This window comes from Stegastes partitus, unplaced genomic scaffold, assembly GCF_000690725.1.
Source record: "Stegastes partitus isolate 25-593 unplaced genomic scaffold, Stegastes_partitus-1.0.2 Scaffold162, whole genome shotgun sequence".
NCBI classification, from domain to species: domain Eukaryota; kingdom Metazoa; phylum Chordata; class Actinopteri; family Pomacentridae; genus Stegastes; species Stegastes partitus.
The window spans coordinates 696,109-713,421 of record NW_007577893.1 but is presented as its reverse complement, the minus strand read 5'-3'; the positions used below and the strand labels follow the sequence as shown (position 1 = coordinate 713,421).

The following is a 17,313-nucleotide window of genomic DNA, read 5'->3' as shown; positions in this document are numbered from 1 at the left end:
AAACACCCCCACAACATAATGCTGCCACCCCCGTACTTCACAGTTGGGATGATGTTCTCAGGCTTGCAAGCTTCCCCCTTTTTCCTCCAAATGTAACAATGGTCATTGTGGCCAAACAGTTCAGTTTTAGTTTTATCAGACCACAGGACATGTCTCCAGAAATGAAGGTCTTTGTCCCCGTGTGCATTTGCAAACTGTAATCTGGCTTTTTCATGTCGCTTCTGGAGTAATGGCTTTTTCCTCGCTGAGTAGCCTCTCAGCCCATGTCGGTACAGGACTCGTTTCACTGTGAATAATGACACTCTCTTACCAGCTTCAGCAGCATCTTCACAAGGTCTTTTGCTTTTGTTCTGGGGTTGATACACACATTTCACACAAAAACACGTTCATCTCTGGGACACAGAACCCGTCTTCTTCCTGAGCGCTATGATGGCTAGACATTCACATGGTGTTTAGAGTTGTGTATAATTGTTTGAACAGATGGATGTTTATTTTTATGGCCAAGACTTCAACTAACACTATAGGCTGTTGTTACAGTCTGTAAATAACTTAATCTCCCTTCCTTACCCCACAATGATGCAAGCATACATTTCCCAGCTATTGTTTTAACTACATTTTATTTCAGTGATGAACTGAATCCATGGCACAATCATTTTAAGTTTTACATCAAGCACATCAGTAAAAATACTGATTCTCCAGTCCAGGCAAAGGGTTGCTTTGAAATACAACATTTAAATTAATCTATGTGACAGCAATTATTTGAATTTTAGGTCCAGTAATTTGCCCCAGGAGTGGCATAGAAATGATACAATGATGATTAGATAACTGAATATTTGGTCTTTTTTTTAAATTATTTTTTATTAAGTGAGTCATAAAACATTTTTTCACAGTAGCTGACAGGATAAATTAGTCGTTACATTAAAGTATTAACTGAAGACAAAACAAGACTGAGGTTTAAAACAAACAAACAAAACAAGCTATGCTATATAACCAGTAATGCTGGTGATAGACATCAGCAGATCTATGTTTTAATGCTGATGTTTCTAGAACAGTTTGTCAGTGTCAAATGTGAAGCAGTTTGGGTGGTTGATATGATTGATCATTGACAATGAAGATGCTGCCAGCAGCAATACGCTGAGCATGCATGTTTTAAACCAGCACTACACTTGTATGTATGGAAATAAGTATTTGATCCCCTACATATTTTCTAATTTTGGCGACATACAAAAACAAAACAAAACAGACAAAAAAGAAAGATTGTCAGTCTATAATTTGAATAATAGGTTCATTTAAACTGAAAGAGATAAAAATATCAACAACAAAAAAATCCAGAAAAACACACATTATCTAACATTTATAAATTATTTGCCAGTTGATCAAGGGATAGACAGTGTTTAACAAATGTATTAGACCACCTGTCATAAAAATGTTGGTATGTGAACCCACAACCAATCAGATTCAGTCCAGAAGGGATTCCATGATGTGTGAAGATGTTGTGGTAGGCATTCTTGTTCATGATGCTGTTGATTTTCACTAATTTGTCCACACCATTTCCACAAATGGAACCCCATACCATAATGAAATCTCCACCGTGTTTCACTGTTGGTGCAATGCATCTGGCATCAAAATGTTCTTCAGCTTTTCTGCTGACATAAACAGGACAATGCAGAGTACCTTCTCCCGGTCATCAACAGTCCAGTGTTTGTGCAAATCTGAGGCATTTCTGGATGTTTGCAGGCCTCAATAATGGCTTCTTAGCAGCTATTCTTCCTTTTAAGCCTTGTTCCATCACTCGTCTGTTACGGTCATTCTGGAGACTTTGTCAGACTCTGATCTAGAAGCATTCATCTCTGCCTGAAGATTAGCAGTGGTTTTCCTTCTGTCTCTAGCACTTAAAATCTTAAGGTGTCTGACATTTGCTTCAGTTAACTTTTGTTTCCTGCCTCTTCCTTGGTACATTTTGTAAGTACCAGTCTTGGCAAGTGACTTCAAAGCATACTTGCCCACACTGTGAGAACACTTTATGTCTTTCCGTTTGTCTCAGAGAACATTCAGCATCATGAAGTGCTTTAATTCACACTCAGCTCTCGATGTTTTACCATTTTAAACAGGAATAAGGGAATTCTTGCAGTTGGCCACCAGGCTTTCACACATCTGGGGAGGTATTTTAGACCACTTCTTTTTGCAGGTTCTCTTCAGATCTAAGGTTCTGAGACAGTTGCGTAGAAACACAGAACTCCAGTTCCTTCCATAGATTTTCTGTAGCATTAAGGTCTGGAAACTGGCAAGGCCACTCCATGACCTTAATGTGCTTCTTGTTGAGCCAGTCCTTTGTGGCCTTGGCCAAATGCTTTGGATCATTATTTTGCTGGAAGACTGTACATGTGCCCTTTTGAGCAGGGCGACCTTGCAGGCACTGCAGGAATTTAAACCATTAGGACACAGTGTGTTACCAATGGTTTATTTCGTGACTGTAGTCCCAGCTACATTGAGATCAATGACAAGTTATTCCTGTGTAGTTCTGGGATGATTCCTGACCTTTCTGATGACCATCGATGTTGCACGAAGTGAGAGCTTGTGTGGAGCTCCAGACCAAGGAAGACTGATTGTTGTTTTGTCCTTCTTCCATTTGCAAATTTTGCACAGAGAGCTGTCACCTTCTTACCAAGTTGTTTGCTGATTGTCTTGTGGATCTTTTCCAGCCTTGTGAAGCTCTACAATCTTGTCTCTGATGCCTTTGAAAAACTCTTTGTATCTTCAACTTCACCACCATGGGCAAGACCAAAGTGTGATCACTTGGACAGGTTTCTTCCACATATGTACACATAAACAGTTTGGATGATCAGTTTCTGAAGCAGAATGGGCTTATACATGTATCTCTTGGCAACATAACCAATCTGTGGGAGCCAGAATTGTTGTTGGTAGGAAGGGGATCAAATATGTATTTCCTTTGATCAACTGGAAATTAATGTATAACTGTTAGACAATATTATTCTGGATTTTTCTTGTTGATATTATTTTCTTTCTCTTACAGTTGAAACAAACCTACCGTTAAAAATTATAGGCCATTTTTTATTTATTTATTTTTTTGTATGTGACCAAAAATATAAAATATGCAGAGGATCAAATGCTTATTTCCCTCACTGCATCCCAGCTTAGCGTATAATGCGCAAATGGCTTGAACTAACAGTGTCTGACCTGAAGCTGTAAATTATGGCTACGGAGGGACCTCAGCATAGGTAGGATGATTAAGAAGCGCATATGCTGCTTCGTAGACCAACTGTTGTTTTCATTAATTTGTTTGGTATAATGATAAAGAGACTGCACAGCTATCACCACATAAGTTTTCTAATGAACTGGTGTGAGTATGCTTCAGTGTGAAGACGAGACACACAAAAACATATTAATCATTACTGTGTTCCTGTGTGTGAGCAGTACCTGTGAACGCATGTGTCTTATTGCACAGATGGATGAAAATGAGGTGTGAAGAAAAGATAAATCTCAAATCTGTCCGAGTGCCATCTACAGATTGCAAGAGAAAAAAAAAGGACATCTAACGCAGGGAAATTTTCAAACTTGGCTGGACTAACAGAATATCCTTGATATGCAGCACACAATCTATGCGATCCTACACAGACGGGATTACCAAGCAGAGCCTTGGCAGGGAAAGAACTCTTACGGCTGCATGCTTACAAGCTATTTCACTGGCAAAATGGTACGGCAGTATTTGATCATGGTGGAACAGTGGCTTCGTGTTGAGCACTGTCACCTCACAGCAAGAAGGTCTTGGGTTTGAACATGCTCTTTCTGCACAGGCCTCTTTCTTAAGGAGTTTGCAGTATGAATGACAGATGAAAGTTCTGGATTCTCATGACCCTAAACATAATAAATGGCCATAGAAAATAGATGCATGTTTACGTGATCACATGAAACAATGAGGAGAGCTAGTGGTAATTAATTACTAACATGCATTCTGATTTTTCTTGAGATCCCCATCAGTGAAAATCCCAAATGGTTAGAAGATATGTCATGAACAAACTGAGCAGTTAAACTGAAACTTTTCCAACTGAAATTGCATTGTGTGATGAACATCTCAACAACACAGACTGAGATTTCCAGGGTTTAATATGTATTAAATACGTCAACGTTGTGGTGGGACTTTCTGTCTCACGATTCTTCTTTAGACTCACTTTGGAGGTCAAACATGCACATTCCAAAGTAAGTAATAGCAATTAATTTTCAGACATACATGCACAGAGATGAGTTTTTAGGGTTGAAATCAACAATCAGAGAGGGACTTTTAGGGAAAGACTAGAACACAAACTGGTCAAAGTGGGCAAAAGCTCACAGGCACCCAGTGGCCTCAAAGTACCCCAGTTTATTATGTGTCAACTGATTTTTGATACAATCTAATTTTGTTGGGAACTGGCACCTTTCACAATTATATTATTTTAGAATTCATCCTACATCCACCCAACCGGTCGAGGCAGATGACCGTCCCTCCCTGAGCCTGGTTCTGTCGAAGGTTTTTTTCCCTTGTGGGGGTTTTCGGTTCCTTCCCACTGTTGCAGACTGCTTGCGGACTGCTGAAGCTTATAGGGAATCCAAATGTTTTGGATTGTTGGGTGTTTCTGCCTTTGTTAAGCGCTATGAGATGACTTGTAAATATGTGCTCTATAAATACAATTGAATTGAATTGAATTGAATGATGCCATGTGTTTCATTATTACGTAATTCTAAGGCCCTGTCTTGTAGAGGGACCCTGGGTCAAAATATCTAATATCTTTATTTTAAGAACTTGCATTGTGCACACATGAAACCTATTTCAAAGTTTAATGTGTTTAATTAAACTAACCCAGTCTCAGTCACACATGGAGTCAGGTTGTGAAGACAGTTTTATCACTCTTGTTTTAGCACAGGAAAACTAGACAGGTTCTGAATCTCTGGAACAGGATGATTTCAATACTGTTGTATTTTCCACCTGGAAAACATGGACATGCCCTTCAGTTAAACTAGTACCAGATAAAATATGTTGATAGGATGAAGGAAAACAACTGACTGACTCATGGTACTAGATGAAAAATCCTTTAGCAATCTGTCCAGTAGCCAATAGAAATGTCACTTTAAAAGAAAGTGGTGGTTAAGCTGAACTATGAAGCTTTGAGCTTATAAACAATGGATAATTTGATTAGGTACCATGAACAATGATCGCCACCTTACAAAAACAAAAAACAAAAGTGGAGTGATGGTGTACTATAATCTATGGCTCTAAAAAAGCTTTGTCAAGTCTCATAAAGAGACTGTACTCACATGAGAAAAGAACCCATGTGGTCATGCAAATTATATCTGTCAGGTGGAAGTGATATAATTAGGTTGATTTTTTCTGCCTAAACCTGATCAAGCTTAAACCATAAAGGAAGGAGATTGGAAAACGTAGTTTTATTAACAGCTACATAACTTTTGGAAGGCACTGACAAGTGATTTGCTGAATCCAGAGAGCACGTTACTGGAAAAAAAAAAAAAAAAAAAAATCACTCTACATGATTTCAGCAATGAATATTCCATTTTTTAGCTTATATATGGAAAGTTGTTTTTTTTCTGGAAAGGCGACAGCATAAAGAGTATGGGTTCGAAAGACTCTGGCTTTTACCAAGTTGGAGGATTTAACAAAAAACAACACCGGGAGGTAGTTTTTTCCTTCTTTTTTTGTCTGTCCCTAAATGCCACACAAATTCACAATAGTGGAAGATGTACTCAGAGGCCCCTTTATCACCGAGCTGGTTCCAGTGCCAGTTCAGTGCCTGACTTGGCAGCAGTTCTTTGTGTTTCCACCACCTAAGCAGGCTCCAAAAACTGGTGCTTTTCAGGAACCAACTCTTTGGTGGGCCAGAGCTAAGCACAGAGTACGTCAGGGGCTGGGGGGGGTATCGTGACCTCCGAGAGCGATGAACACACAAGCGGTGGTTTGTGTGGTTTTTTGCCAGGAGCAAGAAAGAAGAAAAAAAAAAAAAAAGTTGGAGTCCTGTGTGGACTTCCGTATGGCATGAGCATTGTTCGGTAAACAGCTACGTATGCAGTGATGTATGGCGTGGCTCTAACTTGGCTCCTTGCCAATGGAAAAGCAGGTTCTTATGAGGTGCCAGATTGGAACCAACTAAGTACTGGCCCTAGCACCAGCACAGGAAGGTGGAAAAGGAGTAAGATATAGTAATACCACAGTGTCATACAATACATAAAGTGTTATAATTTTATTGAAATAAACATGCAGACATATTTGCTTCAAAATATATTTAAAGTAACAAAAGCAAAAGTACTTAGAATGCAGAATGGATCATTTCAGTATGATGGATTGTGTTTAACTATAATTATTGATGTACCATCACTTTAAGATATTAAAGTTGCTGTCGCAGTTCACCCTGGAGATGATACAAAAAACCCCAAAAACTCCTATATCATCATAAAATAATCCAAATACATGCACAGTTGTGTCAATAAGGATGCCTGAATATCCCTGGGTGAGTGCAGCAGGCTGCTACATGACAAAGAACTGCAGTTGGTTTAATAAAATCCAGCTGAAACTAACCTTAAAGAAGGTCATGGTGGACCCATCCTCAACCACTCCATATTCTATCTTTGTCTGCTTGGCCAGGTCATCTGCAGAGTCGATGGGCGACTCCATCCTCTCGACAGTGAGGAAGGCCGCCAGGTTTGCAGTGTAGGAGGAGATGATGATGAGCGTGAAAAACCACCAGATTCCTCCTACAATTCTGGTGGAGAGGGCTTTCGGCATGAGCTCAGATCCTGAACGAGAGGAGCAGAAGAAGTGGTGAGGCCTTGTACAGGATTAGACTGGAGCGGGGGCAGCGCATAGACCAGGCCAGGCATTGCTGGGCTGGGTTAGTCTGCATCTGTTGCCTTTATCACACATTCAGACAGATATGGACACAGTGGGCAGTATCATGGTTGGATCTTGTGACTGATGTTTAGCCTTGCATTGGCGAATCACACTCCTTATGTGCACTGGACAACCTGTCTCCCTTCGCAGTACTGCCTCTCCTACAACTAATATTTCAAAGATATTTCTTCATCTGTTCCCTTCAAATTCAACATATGACTGAAAAAAATAGCTCGAACTGGAGCAGGTCAGTCTAACCACACACCATCCAGTTATATGGCAGTACAGCCATAAGGGTTAGTGGTAATTAATCCCCAAACCAAACAAACTCCTTCATCTGTACTACCTGTGCCTACATTTTACATTCTGTTCTCGAGCAAGACTTAACCCTATCTGCTCCAGGGGCGCCTGTCATGGCTGATCATGTGTACTGAGTCCAAAAAGTCCAAAAGAAGTAAAAAAGCAACAATTATGCATCCATGGTGTCTGCTGCTGTCTGTGTCCGTGTTGACAAGGCATCTGAATCAATGCTTTTTAATGAATATTTGTCATTAAAGTTTTATGTAGAACGTATGCAGCAGATGAAGGAGTGTATGTCTGCATGGGTAGCCGTGAAAGTAATGAAGGGAGGTTTGTTGTCCAGGTGACAGAAGGTGGGCCTGGGTTGTATCAGGACTATTTTACTCAAGAGGCATAGGAATTTTAAAGCTAGGATTTTGCACATTCACGCAGATGGAAAGCTGACAAAGAGTCAGAGTTAATAGGAGGGTAACAACTCTGTGCCTCACTCTGTTTGTAAGAACTTCAATCTGCGCGCTCACTTTTTATCAAAAATTCTTTCTTTCTCACAGTCCCTTGAGTGAGCTGTCTAATAAAGAGGGAGCATACAGGGGAAGACATGACAGCCAACTGCAGTGTGTGCCCGCTTCTACACATACGGCAAAGGGACCTTTGGAATAGCAAGCTGGAAAATTCTTCCTTTACTGTTTGACCCAAGAACACATGAGGGTTTTGGGAAATTCAAACTGGTAAACTCACCTATTAAGTTATAATAACCAAGAAATTGTAGGCACAATGACCATGTTAACTTTCCCATATCATAAAGAACAAAATATGTAAATAACACTGATGGTTTTTTTTGGCCAAGTTGACCATTACTATAGAACAGTGACAGGAAAGGTGATGAAGAAGAGTGGGGAAATGACAAGCAGCAAATCATGCGTCATGAGTCAGAATAGATCCATGCCACTGCAGTGGGGACCTTTAGCCCCTATTCATGGGTTACCTGCTGAACCAGTTAAGCTGTCATTCATTCATTCATTCATTCATTCATTCATTCATTCATTCATTCATTCATTCATTCATTCATTCATTCAATTCAATTTAAGTTTAATTATATAACACCAATTCACAGCATATATCATGTCATAGCACTTAACAAATTTTAAACAGAGAACAGAGAGTCCAACAATCCAAATTTCACTTTGGATTCCCTGTGAGCAAGCAAGACTGTGAGAAGGAACCAAACACCAAAACAAAAAATCGATCAATGGGGAGGACAAATTAAACCTTTGACAGAACCCGGCTCAGGGAAGGCAGCCATCTGCCCGACCATTTGTGGGGTGAGCACAGGGATGGTGGGAAAAAGGGATCATGACACCCAATATTACAGTTTATAAACTGACAGGACTAGCACAACTCAGTATTTTACTCATTGCGCACTGAAGTAATGCATGAAGATTCTAGATTGTAGAACCCTCTGCGAAGAAGCCCCATATCACTCAACCCACAGAGGTTTGTATTCATTTTATCCTGAGTATTATTGGATCTCAGTGCTCCATCCACATGGCAAAGCATTACTAGACAAGGAAAAACTGTGTGGGACATTCAGGCACACCCCTAGATTAGTCTAAATTCCATTTCAAGGACAGCGACTACTTGGCACAAATGATATGGAGGTCCTGAAGGGTCCATTCTCTGACCTGAATGGTCATACTACCAGAAATGAAGTGTTAATAACAAAATGTGTCTTTTTGCTGTCGCCTTTTATTGAGTTATATTTGTTACACTTTATTCATATCCTATACTGCACGGTAACTTTTTATTCTATCAACTACTGTACAAGTAGACTTACTCACCCAGCTTTGCCTGATATTTAATGCTGTAACAGAGGGAAAGTGTGAATATGGAGTCTTTTTTTCAATATGGATCTTGCATTAATATCCCTTTAACAGTTAAAAATCAATTCCACGATTGGAAGGTAGAGGGCATTCCTGAAGGCTAATCTCACAGAGTCATTTCTTAAAACCAGCAACAAAAAATGTGACTGCTATTAACGTCATTACATAAACACAAGGGAATCAGTTTTGTTAAGCCTCTTTTTTGCCACCATAAGGCCACACTGTCAGACCTGGCTCAACCACTGCATCAAAGTCACCCAGCCTTCCCAATAGCCACCCACTTTGCCCATTCATCCAAACCACAACCAAGAACAAAAATCCAGGAATTACAAGTGTTTAAAAAAAAAAAAAAAAAAGCATATTCAGTACTAATTCTGTTTGCTGTGCGTGGGACCCGGGTGTAGCTATCAGGTAAGGAATTAAAAGCTGAACACGTTAGTAGCTGCGAGGTTCTTTTCCTATTTCCCCTCAGAAATATGAACAGAAAACAAGGGGGAGGGGGGCACGCAGAGAGGCGAGTCAAACCCAAACAGAGCCTGGTTGGGGCTGACTGTCATGTACCCAAGGTAACGTCATGACCAAACAGCACATCCCACAGTTTTCTGGGGGGCGGGGCAGGCCACTTGGCAGGGGAGCCTCTCTACAGTGTAGACCAGCATGGTGCCATACAGACACTGTGTGTTCGTCCAGCCTTGTTTCACAGCCTTTGGCCTTCAGCCACATCTTCTCAACTGGTCACCCCTCCACATGTGTTCTACAGGCCTTTCAAATAACTGTACAATTCATTAGACTGTGTCTAGTAGCTAAAATACATGACATTTAAATAAATCTTGACGAGATCCTTCACAGTTATAAAAAAGTTTCATGCTCAGTGTCTGAATTATTTTTTTTGTTTTAGATGGGGCAAGGTTACAATTAACCAGTCATCATGTGTTTATTTTCAAATAACTGACATAAATACTATTTGCATCATACAAGTAAAATAAGTAAACTGCGAAAAAAGATTAGTAGCAAATTTGGGAATGTTAGTAAGCATGCAGTAATACGGCATAGCATGCAACCAGCCAACTAGAGAAATTAGCTATTTAGTTTTTTTGGAATGATTGATGTCTGTGAAATTAAACGCTCACATCATCCAAAAATAAATAAATAAATAAATCAAACATATTTTCACATACATCTAGTGGGATCTAGTCATTTAGATAGTTTTGCTTTGTTTGTCTAGATTTTGAGATCTGCATATACATTTCACCCTCCACCTCAATACAGCCGTGGACTTATAGCAATAAAACGTGTTATGTTGATTATCAAAAGTATGTAGAACACTATTTCCAGAAAGACATGTTGTCAAATAGCAACACCAAACAGCTCAAGTGAAATGTTGCCTTTTGATATAAATGAATATTATTACAAGAATATAGATCAATACAAACAACAGAGCTGATGGTTTATTTTTCCCCAAAATTTAGATAGTGGTTGAGCAACAATTTTAATTGATTGAACTGATTTGTATTTTACAATCAGAATCAGATTAATTTAACACATTTATTTGTTTTATTTTGGAAATGTATGAGTCTTTGAATATATTCTTGTCATATAGGCTTTGAAATTGCATCATTTTGTAATTACATCCTGTAAAACTCAAAAGGAAATTTTGGAAATCATCAAGATATTTTTTTTCACAGTAAAATATTTCACTGCTTTAAATTCAGTGTGATAACCGACATTAATTATTTTGTGGTTCACAATGATTGTACAATTCAAATTATTACAGTTATTTAGTTTGAGGTTGTCAGTGCTGTGAGCACCACACATGCAATTCCTTTCTCTTTCAGTGTACTGGACTGAAGGCAGAGACAGATACCAAACCTGCTCATATAAATCCAAAACCATCTGCATGACTTCATACCACTAAAGGTAAAGGGGGTTTACTCGTGTTTCTTGTGTTTTGTGTGAACTAACCGGTAAAGCAGTTTTCACCGTGTGCTCCATTCCACTGTTCTGATGCAAGGCATACATATATACCATGCTTTCCAAGGCCTAAATCATTACTACCTATTTAAATATGTTGCAGGGTCAATTGCTTTGAAAGAAATGCTAAAAAAAAAAAAAAAAAATGCAACATATCTCTCATTGTGACATGCACCATAAAGGCCAAAAGCCCCAAAGTATTAAAGTGATGACATTCAATTTCTCCTTATATTTCATTGTTTTTCTCAGTCCAGGGATGCCAACTAGTTGAGAAGATATGGCATTGGTCTGGCAGAAGGAAACAAAACCAAACAGGCAGGGTAAGCTGCTGAGTTCACATTCTTGTTCAATCTCACCCATTTGATTCATCTCAGGTATTCTGGTTGGGTACACTTACCTGCTCAGATGGCTGTAAAAAGATGAGGAAAAGAGGAGGGAGAGGAAGAAGGGGGGCCATGGAGAAGAGAAGCATGCAGGAGCACCATCCTCATTCACTGATCACTCAAATTCCATTCAAGTAATCCTGCTGGACTCTACCTGTGAAGCATCTAGCTACATGCACAGAGGCCCCCATGCATGTTCACGGGCCTGATCAAAGAGCAAAGTTGACCCCCAGCAAAAAAGTGGGACTTGTGCTAGAAAAAGAGGGGCAGGCAGAGGCGTCTACCTTGCTGCATGAGAGCTCCAACTCCGAACCAGAAACTATTTAGCAGGGTGAAATTGTTTTCCACTACATCCGAGTCAGGGTTGCAAGGGTGGGGGTTATACCACTCGTAGGGACTAAACCTGTGACAGTTAACAAAGAACACACATACACACATATATGTTTACTGAAGTTGCATAATGACACAAAGATATACAATAAAATAGACCAAGAGCGGTGGTCCAGCCTGGGGAGACAAGAGAGAAAAAACAAAGATTAGTGAGTTGTCCAGAGACACTTCCTAAATCAATAATTAACTAATTGGATTAGTAAATTAAAATTTTCCTACGTAAATTACTGTAATGTGGTGATTAGGATTTCTTTACTCCTTTTCTCGCTAGCCTACTAGCAAGAAGAAAAAAAAGAAAAGAAAAAAAAAAGAAAAAAATGGCTGCTCATCTGAATTTCTCTTGTGTGTTTTCAATTTTAATAACATACAATGGTTAGGGAGTGGGCTGGAATTAACACCACTCATAATCCAAAAGTGGCTCCTCATGTGGGCGTGCTCATATCAAAGGCATTTCCCTCAGTAATTTAATCGATGGGTTCTGAAAATAACTCCATTGTCAGCCGAGAAAAGAACTAATAATCCTTATAATCTAGGAGGAGCATTAATATTCAGCAGATCAAACGGTTCATTCCCATCATGCCCACGCCAGCCCTGGTGCTCCTTCTCACTCAACACACTCCTCAAGCAGAGAGATTTCTCATTTATTCATGTTAAATAAAAGTGACATTACATTAGTAAAGGTTGATTGGTCTACAATTAAGCATCCTGACCTGATTTGATTTGTGCTGGCGTAGACGGGGGAACGGGGCCCTATCTTGACTTAGGTTGTTTAACAGACTCTACGGTTTGATTTATCAAATTGCAATGCATAATGTAGACCGGTCTCAGTGTGGGTTATTTCCTAGGCTGGAAGTCAAAAATAATAACCTTAAGCAGATGTAACATCCGCCTGTAAGATAATGCAGATGAAACTGCACTGCTGCGTGTCAAGGTTTTAATCCTTTGTTCTCTGGGTGAAATACAGTAGGTTGAATACTGTAATGTAAGACTCTTCATACACATGTTTAAAGAAAGAAGGCTGCATCGATTAAAATAAAAGCATCATAACTGTACCCTGTCATTGGCTAATGACCTTTGCCATTATAATGTTGTTAGTGGGGGCGTTCCTTTTTATCCCGACAACACTCAGGAGGATACTGTGTCTTGTAGCTCAAGGACCTCTGAATGTCCCCGTGATTTCTGCCTTTAGAGAATCCTTGGTCTTAAATCAATCCCACTGCTCACTCAATTTGTCCCAGATTTGCTTGCTTGTCAGTTTGCAATGCCAAATTGAGTTCAGCTGAACTGTGACCTTGCTGTTGCATATGTGACTCTGTGACCCAATGCCTTGCGCAAAGGTCTCTGAGTCTGTTTCCTCCAATCATGTTGTGAAAAGCCAATTACTGCTCACCATGAACATGGATGAGTGAAGTGTCATCAGCTGAATGGCTGGCTGGACTGCCGCTGCTGCTGGTTGAGTCAGGGAACGTTAAACCGACACCATATACAGGAGACAACACAGCTTAACCTGTCTCTCACTATAGCACTGGTTGGCCTGTTTGCTGTCATTTTGATCCAATTACACTGCCCTTACATTATCTCAGGTCATCTGTTCTAGAGAGACAGAAACTTTGAGCAAGGTCAGTGCAGAGATAAGCCTGAACAAAAAAGACACAAATTTTCCAGCAGCACAGAAACAATGTAAGGCTTTTATCTTTCAAGGGGGCAGGGTCATCCTGCAGAAAACTCCAATGATGATGCACGTGATAACACCAATGTCAGGGGAGGTGATCAGAATGGTTCTGTCATAGGACAGTATATTATGTGTCTACACCACAGCTTTTGACTGATGGTGTTATAAATTCAGCAATGCAGAGAATTTATACCAAATTGCACTGCAGTTGCTATATCAAAATACATACCTGCGTGACTTTCACCACATGACCCTCCTTTGCTTCTAAAGCAGTCACATACTAGTTTGCAAATAATTTCCACAGCCGAAACACAACAAAAAAAACAAAACAATTTGCTATATACCAAGAATCTTAAAAAGAATAAAGATGTATGCAACATGCTCAAACAGTTACTGTGTTTGATTTATTTTTCTTTTCTTTCTGGTTTCTGCCCATGTAATTTGTCTTTTTCATGTTTATCCTATATTTCCTTGCTTCCTTACCCCTCACACCCAGGAGATGTGCTAAACAAGTCGAACTTGTGCTTTTGTCCAATGCTCTCCGTAGCTTCACTCACAGCAGCACTTTGCTGAATAAACTGATTGTTGAGGTGCAAAAGAGGCAAAACAGGCATGATGCTGAGATACGAGAATTACCTTATTTATTGGCGGCAAGACCTACAGTTTAGTTTCACAATTTTTAATAATGCCACCAGATGGCACTGTTTTTTTTTTTGGGTACCCCTGTGAGCACCAGAGATAGAGTGGAGCAACTTCTGAAAAGGTCAGGTTACAGAAAGCCATTTTGTTTTACCATCGCGCTAGTGTGCCATATATACTGTTATTTTAAGGTAAATGTTCTGTAAAATGTATAGTTTGTACTAAATATCAATTGATAATATTTTGTGACTGTCAGATAATGCACATTATGAGGTTTTTGTATGTATTTTGACAATATTTAGTGAATGTTGACACAATTGTCGAGAACTGTCTAAAGCAGTCTGTTGTAATTACAATGGCTTATTTTGTCACCTGATCTTTCAGAATCTCAATGGAAACCTCGATAATTGATGTGTGGAATCCCACTGCCATTTTATTGACGGGTCTGGACAGATGCACTATTGTGATATTTGTTTCCATTCTTAATCAGTCAGAGTGACATCTCAGTGTCTTTGCTGTCGATCCTGGTGAGCTGGATCAGTGGGTTTCAGTGAAGGAGTTCCCTATCTATACAGATGTCATTCTCAGTAAGCTAACACTATTCTTTTATCAAATGTAATGTAATATATTATACAGTCATAATTATCCATCTCTGAGATTACTTTATTTTTTATGTTGCATTTATTTGCATATTATATCTGAGGAACAAGTTATTTATTTTAAAGACTAAATGCAATTACAGTTCTCTAACTTTCTTAATAATAATAATAATAATAATAATAATAATAATAATAATAATAGATATGTATATGTTTATGTATTTGTATATATAGAACGCCATGTGTTGAAGGTTGTGCCTTTAATATGAGCACATACTAACCAAAGGCTTTAAATTCAAAGAATGAGGAGAGACATTACACTTTGAAGTGAGGAAAATATTACATTGCACAAAGACAAATATTCTTATTTTGGAAAAAAAAAAGGCAAAATGTAAATGTCAATATCACTTAATTATAGTATTTACAGAGAAATGATACTCTGCAAAAATGTTTTTATCGATTATATCACAAACCTTTGCCTCTGCTCTTTCTTTATCTCAAGAAAATTAGCTTGAGGTGGAGGATGAAGGGAATTTGATTCTTAAAATGTAGCAAAGTGATAATACACAGGCTTTAGCAGAGTATTATATGTTCCATCACCTGCACTAGAAGCAGCCACAGTGCTATTGTTGTCATTTGGGATAACATAAAAGCAATAACAACCGGTAGCATTGACATCAGTAACTGAAGATATCAGGGCAGGTGGCAGTACAAAAGAGTAATCATTCAGCTGTGCATCGATGTGGAATAGGCCTACGGGCCAAAAAGAAAAGCTGCTCTAATTCTTGCACTGTGTAGTCCTAATATTCAGTCTCTGACAGTCTCTGACTCACACAAACAGTCAGTCACACAGTACAGCACAGACACAAGCATACATAGATAAAATGTGTAATGTGTACACACACATAAAAATGTATATATATGTAAATATATATATATGTAAATGCACAGCGAAACTGAACTGTAGGTCTTTCTAGTTAGATTTATCCTGTTAAGACGGTGTGGTCTTACAAACTTTTGTGAAATGAGTGTGAAATTTTGACATATAAAGTATGTACATAAACAGGAGGTAAGAAGCACATTTACCCACCATGAAAGGATTAAGTAAAGGACAAAAGACAAGTAAAGGTTTCCTTTCTTTTCTTTGTTATATTGATCTAAAGGAAATCTGTGAAAAAAGCACTGTCCCAAAAAAAAAAAAAAAAAAACATTTTGTTTTGTTTCATGCAGACTAAAATGACCTACTGTATGTTCACATTAAATTTAGAAGCAACCTCTTGTGACCATGTGAACTATGACTGCAGTGTGTCAGAAGCAAATGCAGAAGTAATGTGATCAGTATTCTAACGCAGTCAGAGTGGTTGACTAGGTCAACAAAGCATGTTATTTTGACTTGGGAGAGCACTTTTCATTTCATATTTCAGTGTTGAGTTTAAAAGCAAACAACCAAGTAGCCTCCCTTTTAACAAGAGCATTTATGGTTTTATAATGTAAATGAAGCACTTTCAATCAGTGATATGTTTCTGTTCTTAATCAATAATCTATCTAACCTGATTTCCAACTGGCTAAGTAGTTCCTCTGTGTCCAAAATAACCATCTTTATTCCATTGCAGGTGAAAAAATAAATAACTGTCATTTGTGGCACTATTCCTGCCATAGGAGCGTTGGATCATAAAACTATGAAAATGGAATGAAAAATCACATATGTTGTTGTTGTTGTTGTTGGGAGACTTCTTAGTAATAAGCACAATCAAATTCCTGTCCGTAGCTTTCACATTTAGCTGACCCTGTTATTATTAGAGAATTGGTTCACTCACTTAACCCTTGTGGAATCTACCCACCAGTATGTTTGCAGCATTTTTTTTATAACATCTCTCTCCAGACTTTCCCAGATTTAGGAACTATCTAAATCTAATAAACTGAATAAAAACTGTTGAAAGTAAGGGCTGTGGATTACTTAGAGCAGCTGGATCATTCCATTTTGGAAGACATGTGCCCATTGGAATAGATGTTGGTAGGACACACAAAATATGAAACCCCTCAGTATTTACAGCACGCGCATTTGCCATGCCCAATAGAAACATGACGACTTTTATTATTAAAACACTTCAAAACCTCGCTGCAAAAAGGGCGTAAAGTGATTAAAATAATTGTAAACAAAATATTAAAATTCACTAAACTGCAAGAAAAAAGTGTTTGATTTCTAAAATTTCCACTGAGGGACCGTCAGACATCACACTGTATCCTTCTTCATGGTATCTACCTCCATTGTACTGGAGTGAAGGCACATATCTTAGACACAGATATCCCAGTCAATGAAAGCTAAAACCGTTGCCTGCATGCTACAAGATGTGTGAGAAGATTTGTGACATCTACACTGCTATGATGGACTAACATAATGCCTGACGGTTTAATATAAACGTGTTAAAATGTTCTTGTCACATAATTCTGTCATGGTGGAGGGATTTAATGTCTGTATTTCTTTGGCAATATGATGTCTGCCTTTTAGATGTCTCATTTCATGAAATTTTGTGAGACTATTTAATACACTCAAAAACAGGCAAAAACATGCAACTGTAGCCCA

At 38.7% G+C, this 17,313-nt stretch overlaps 1 protein-coding gene across 1 annotated transcript in view; it reads right to left on the bottom strand.

Annotated features, from left to right (window-relative positions):
• Positions 1-5,453: 5,453 nt before the first annotated feature.
• Positions 5,454-17,313, bottom strand: part of LOC103355655 (glutamate receptor ionotropic, kainate 2) — a gene marked incomplete at its 3' end in the record, with an annotated part of 249,412 nt that continues 237,552 nt past the window's right edge. Inside the window, exons 12-14 of the mRNA XM_008279524.1 lie at positions 11,714-11,832; positions 6,584-6,801; positions 5,454-5,484 (exon numbers count right to left, since the gene is read on the bottom strand). Of these exons, the coding sequence (XP_008277746.1) occupies positions 5,454-5,484; positions 6,584-6,801; positions 11,714-11,832 (368 nt within the window). The remainder of the gene's footprint in view (positions 5,485-6,583; positions 6,802-11,713; positions 11,833-17,313) is intronic.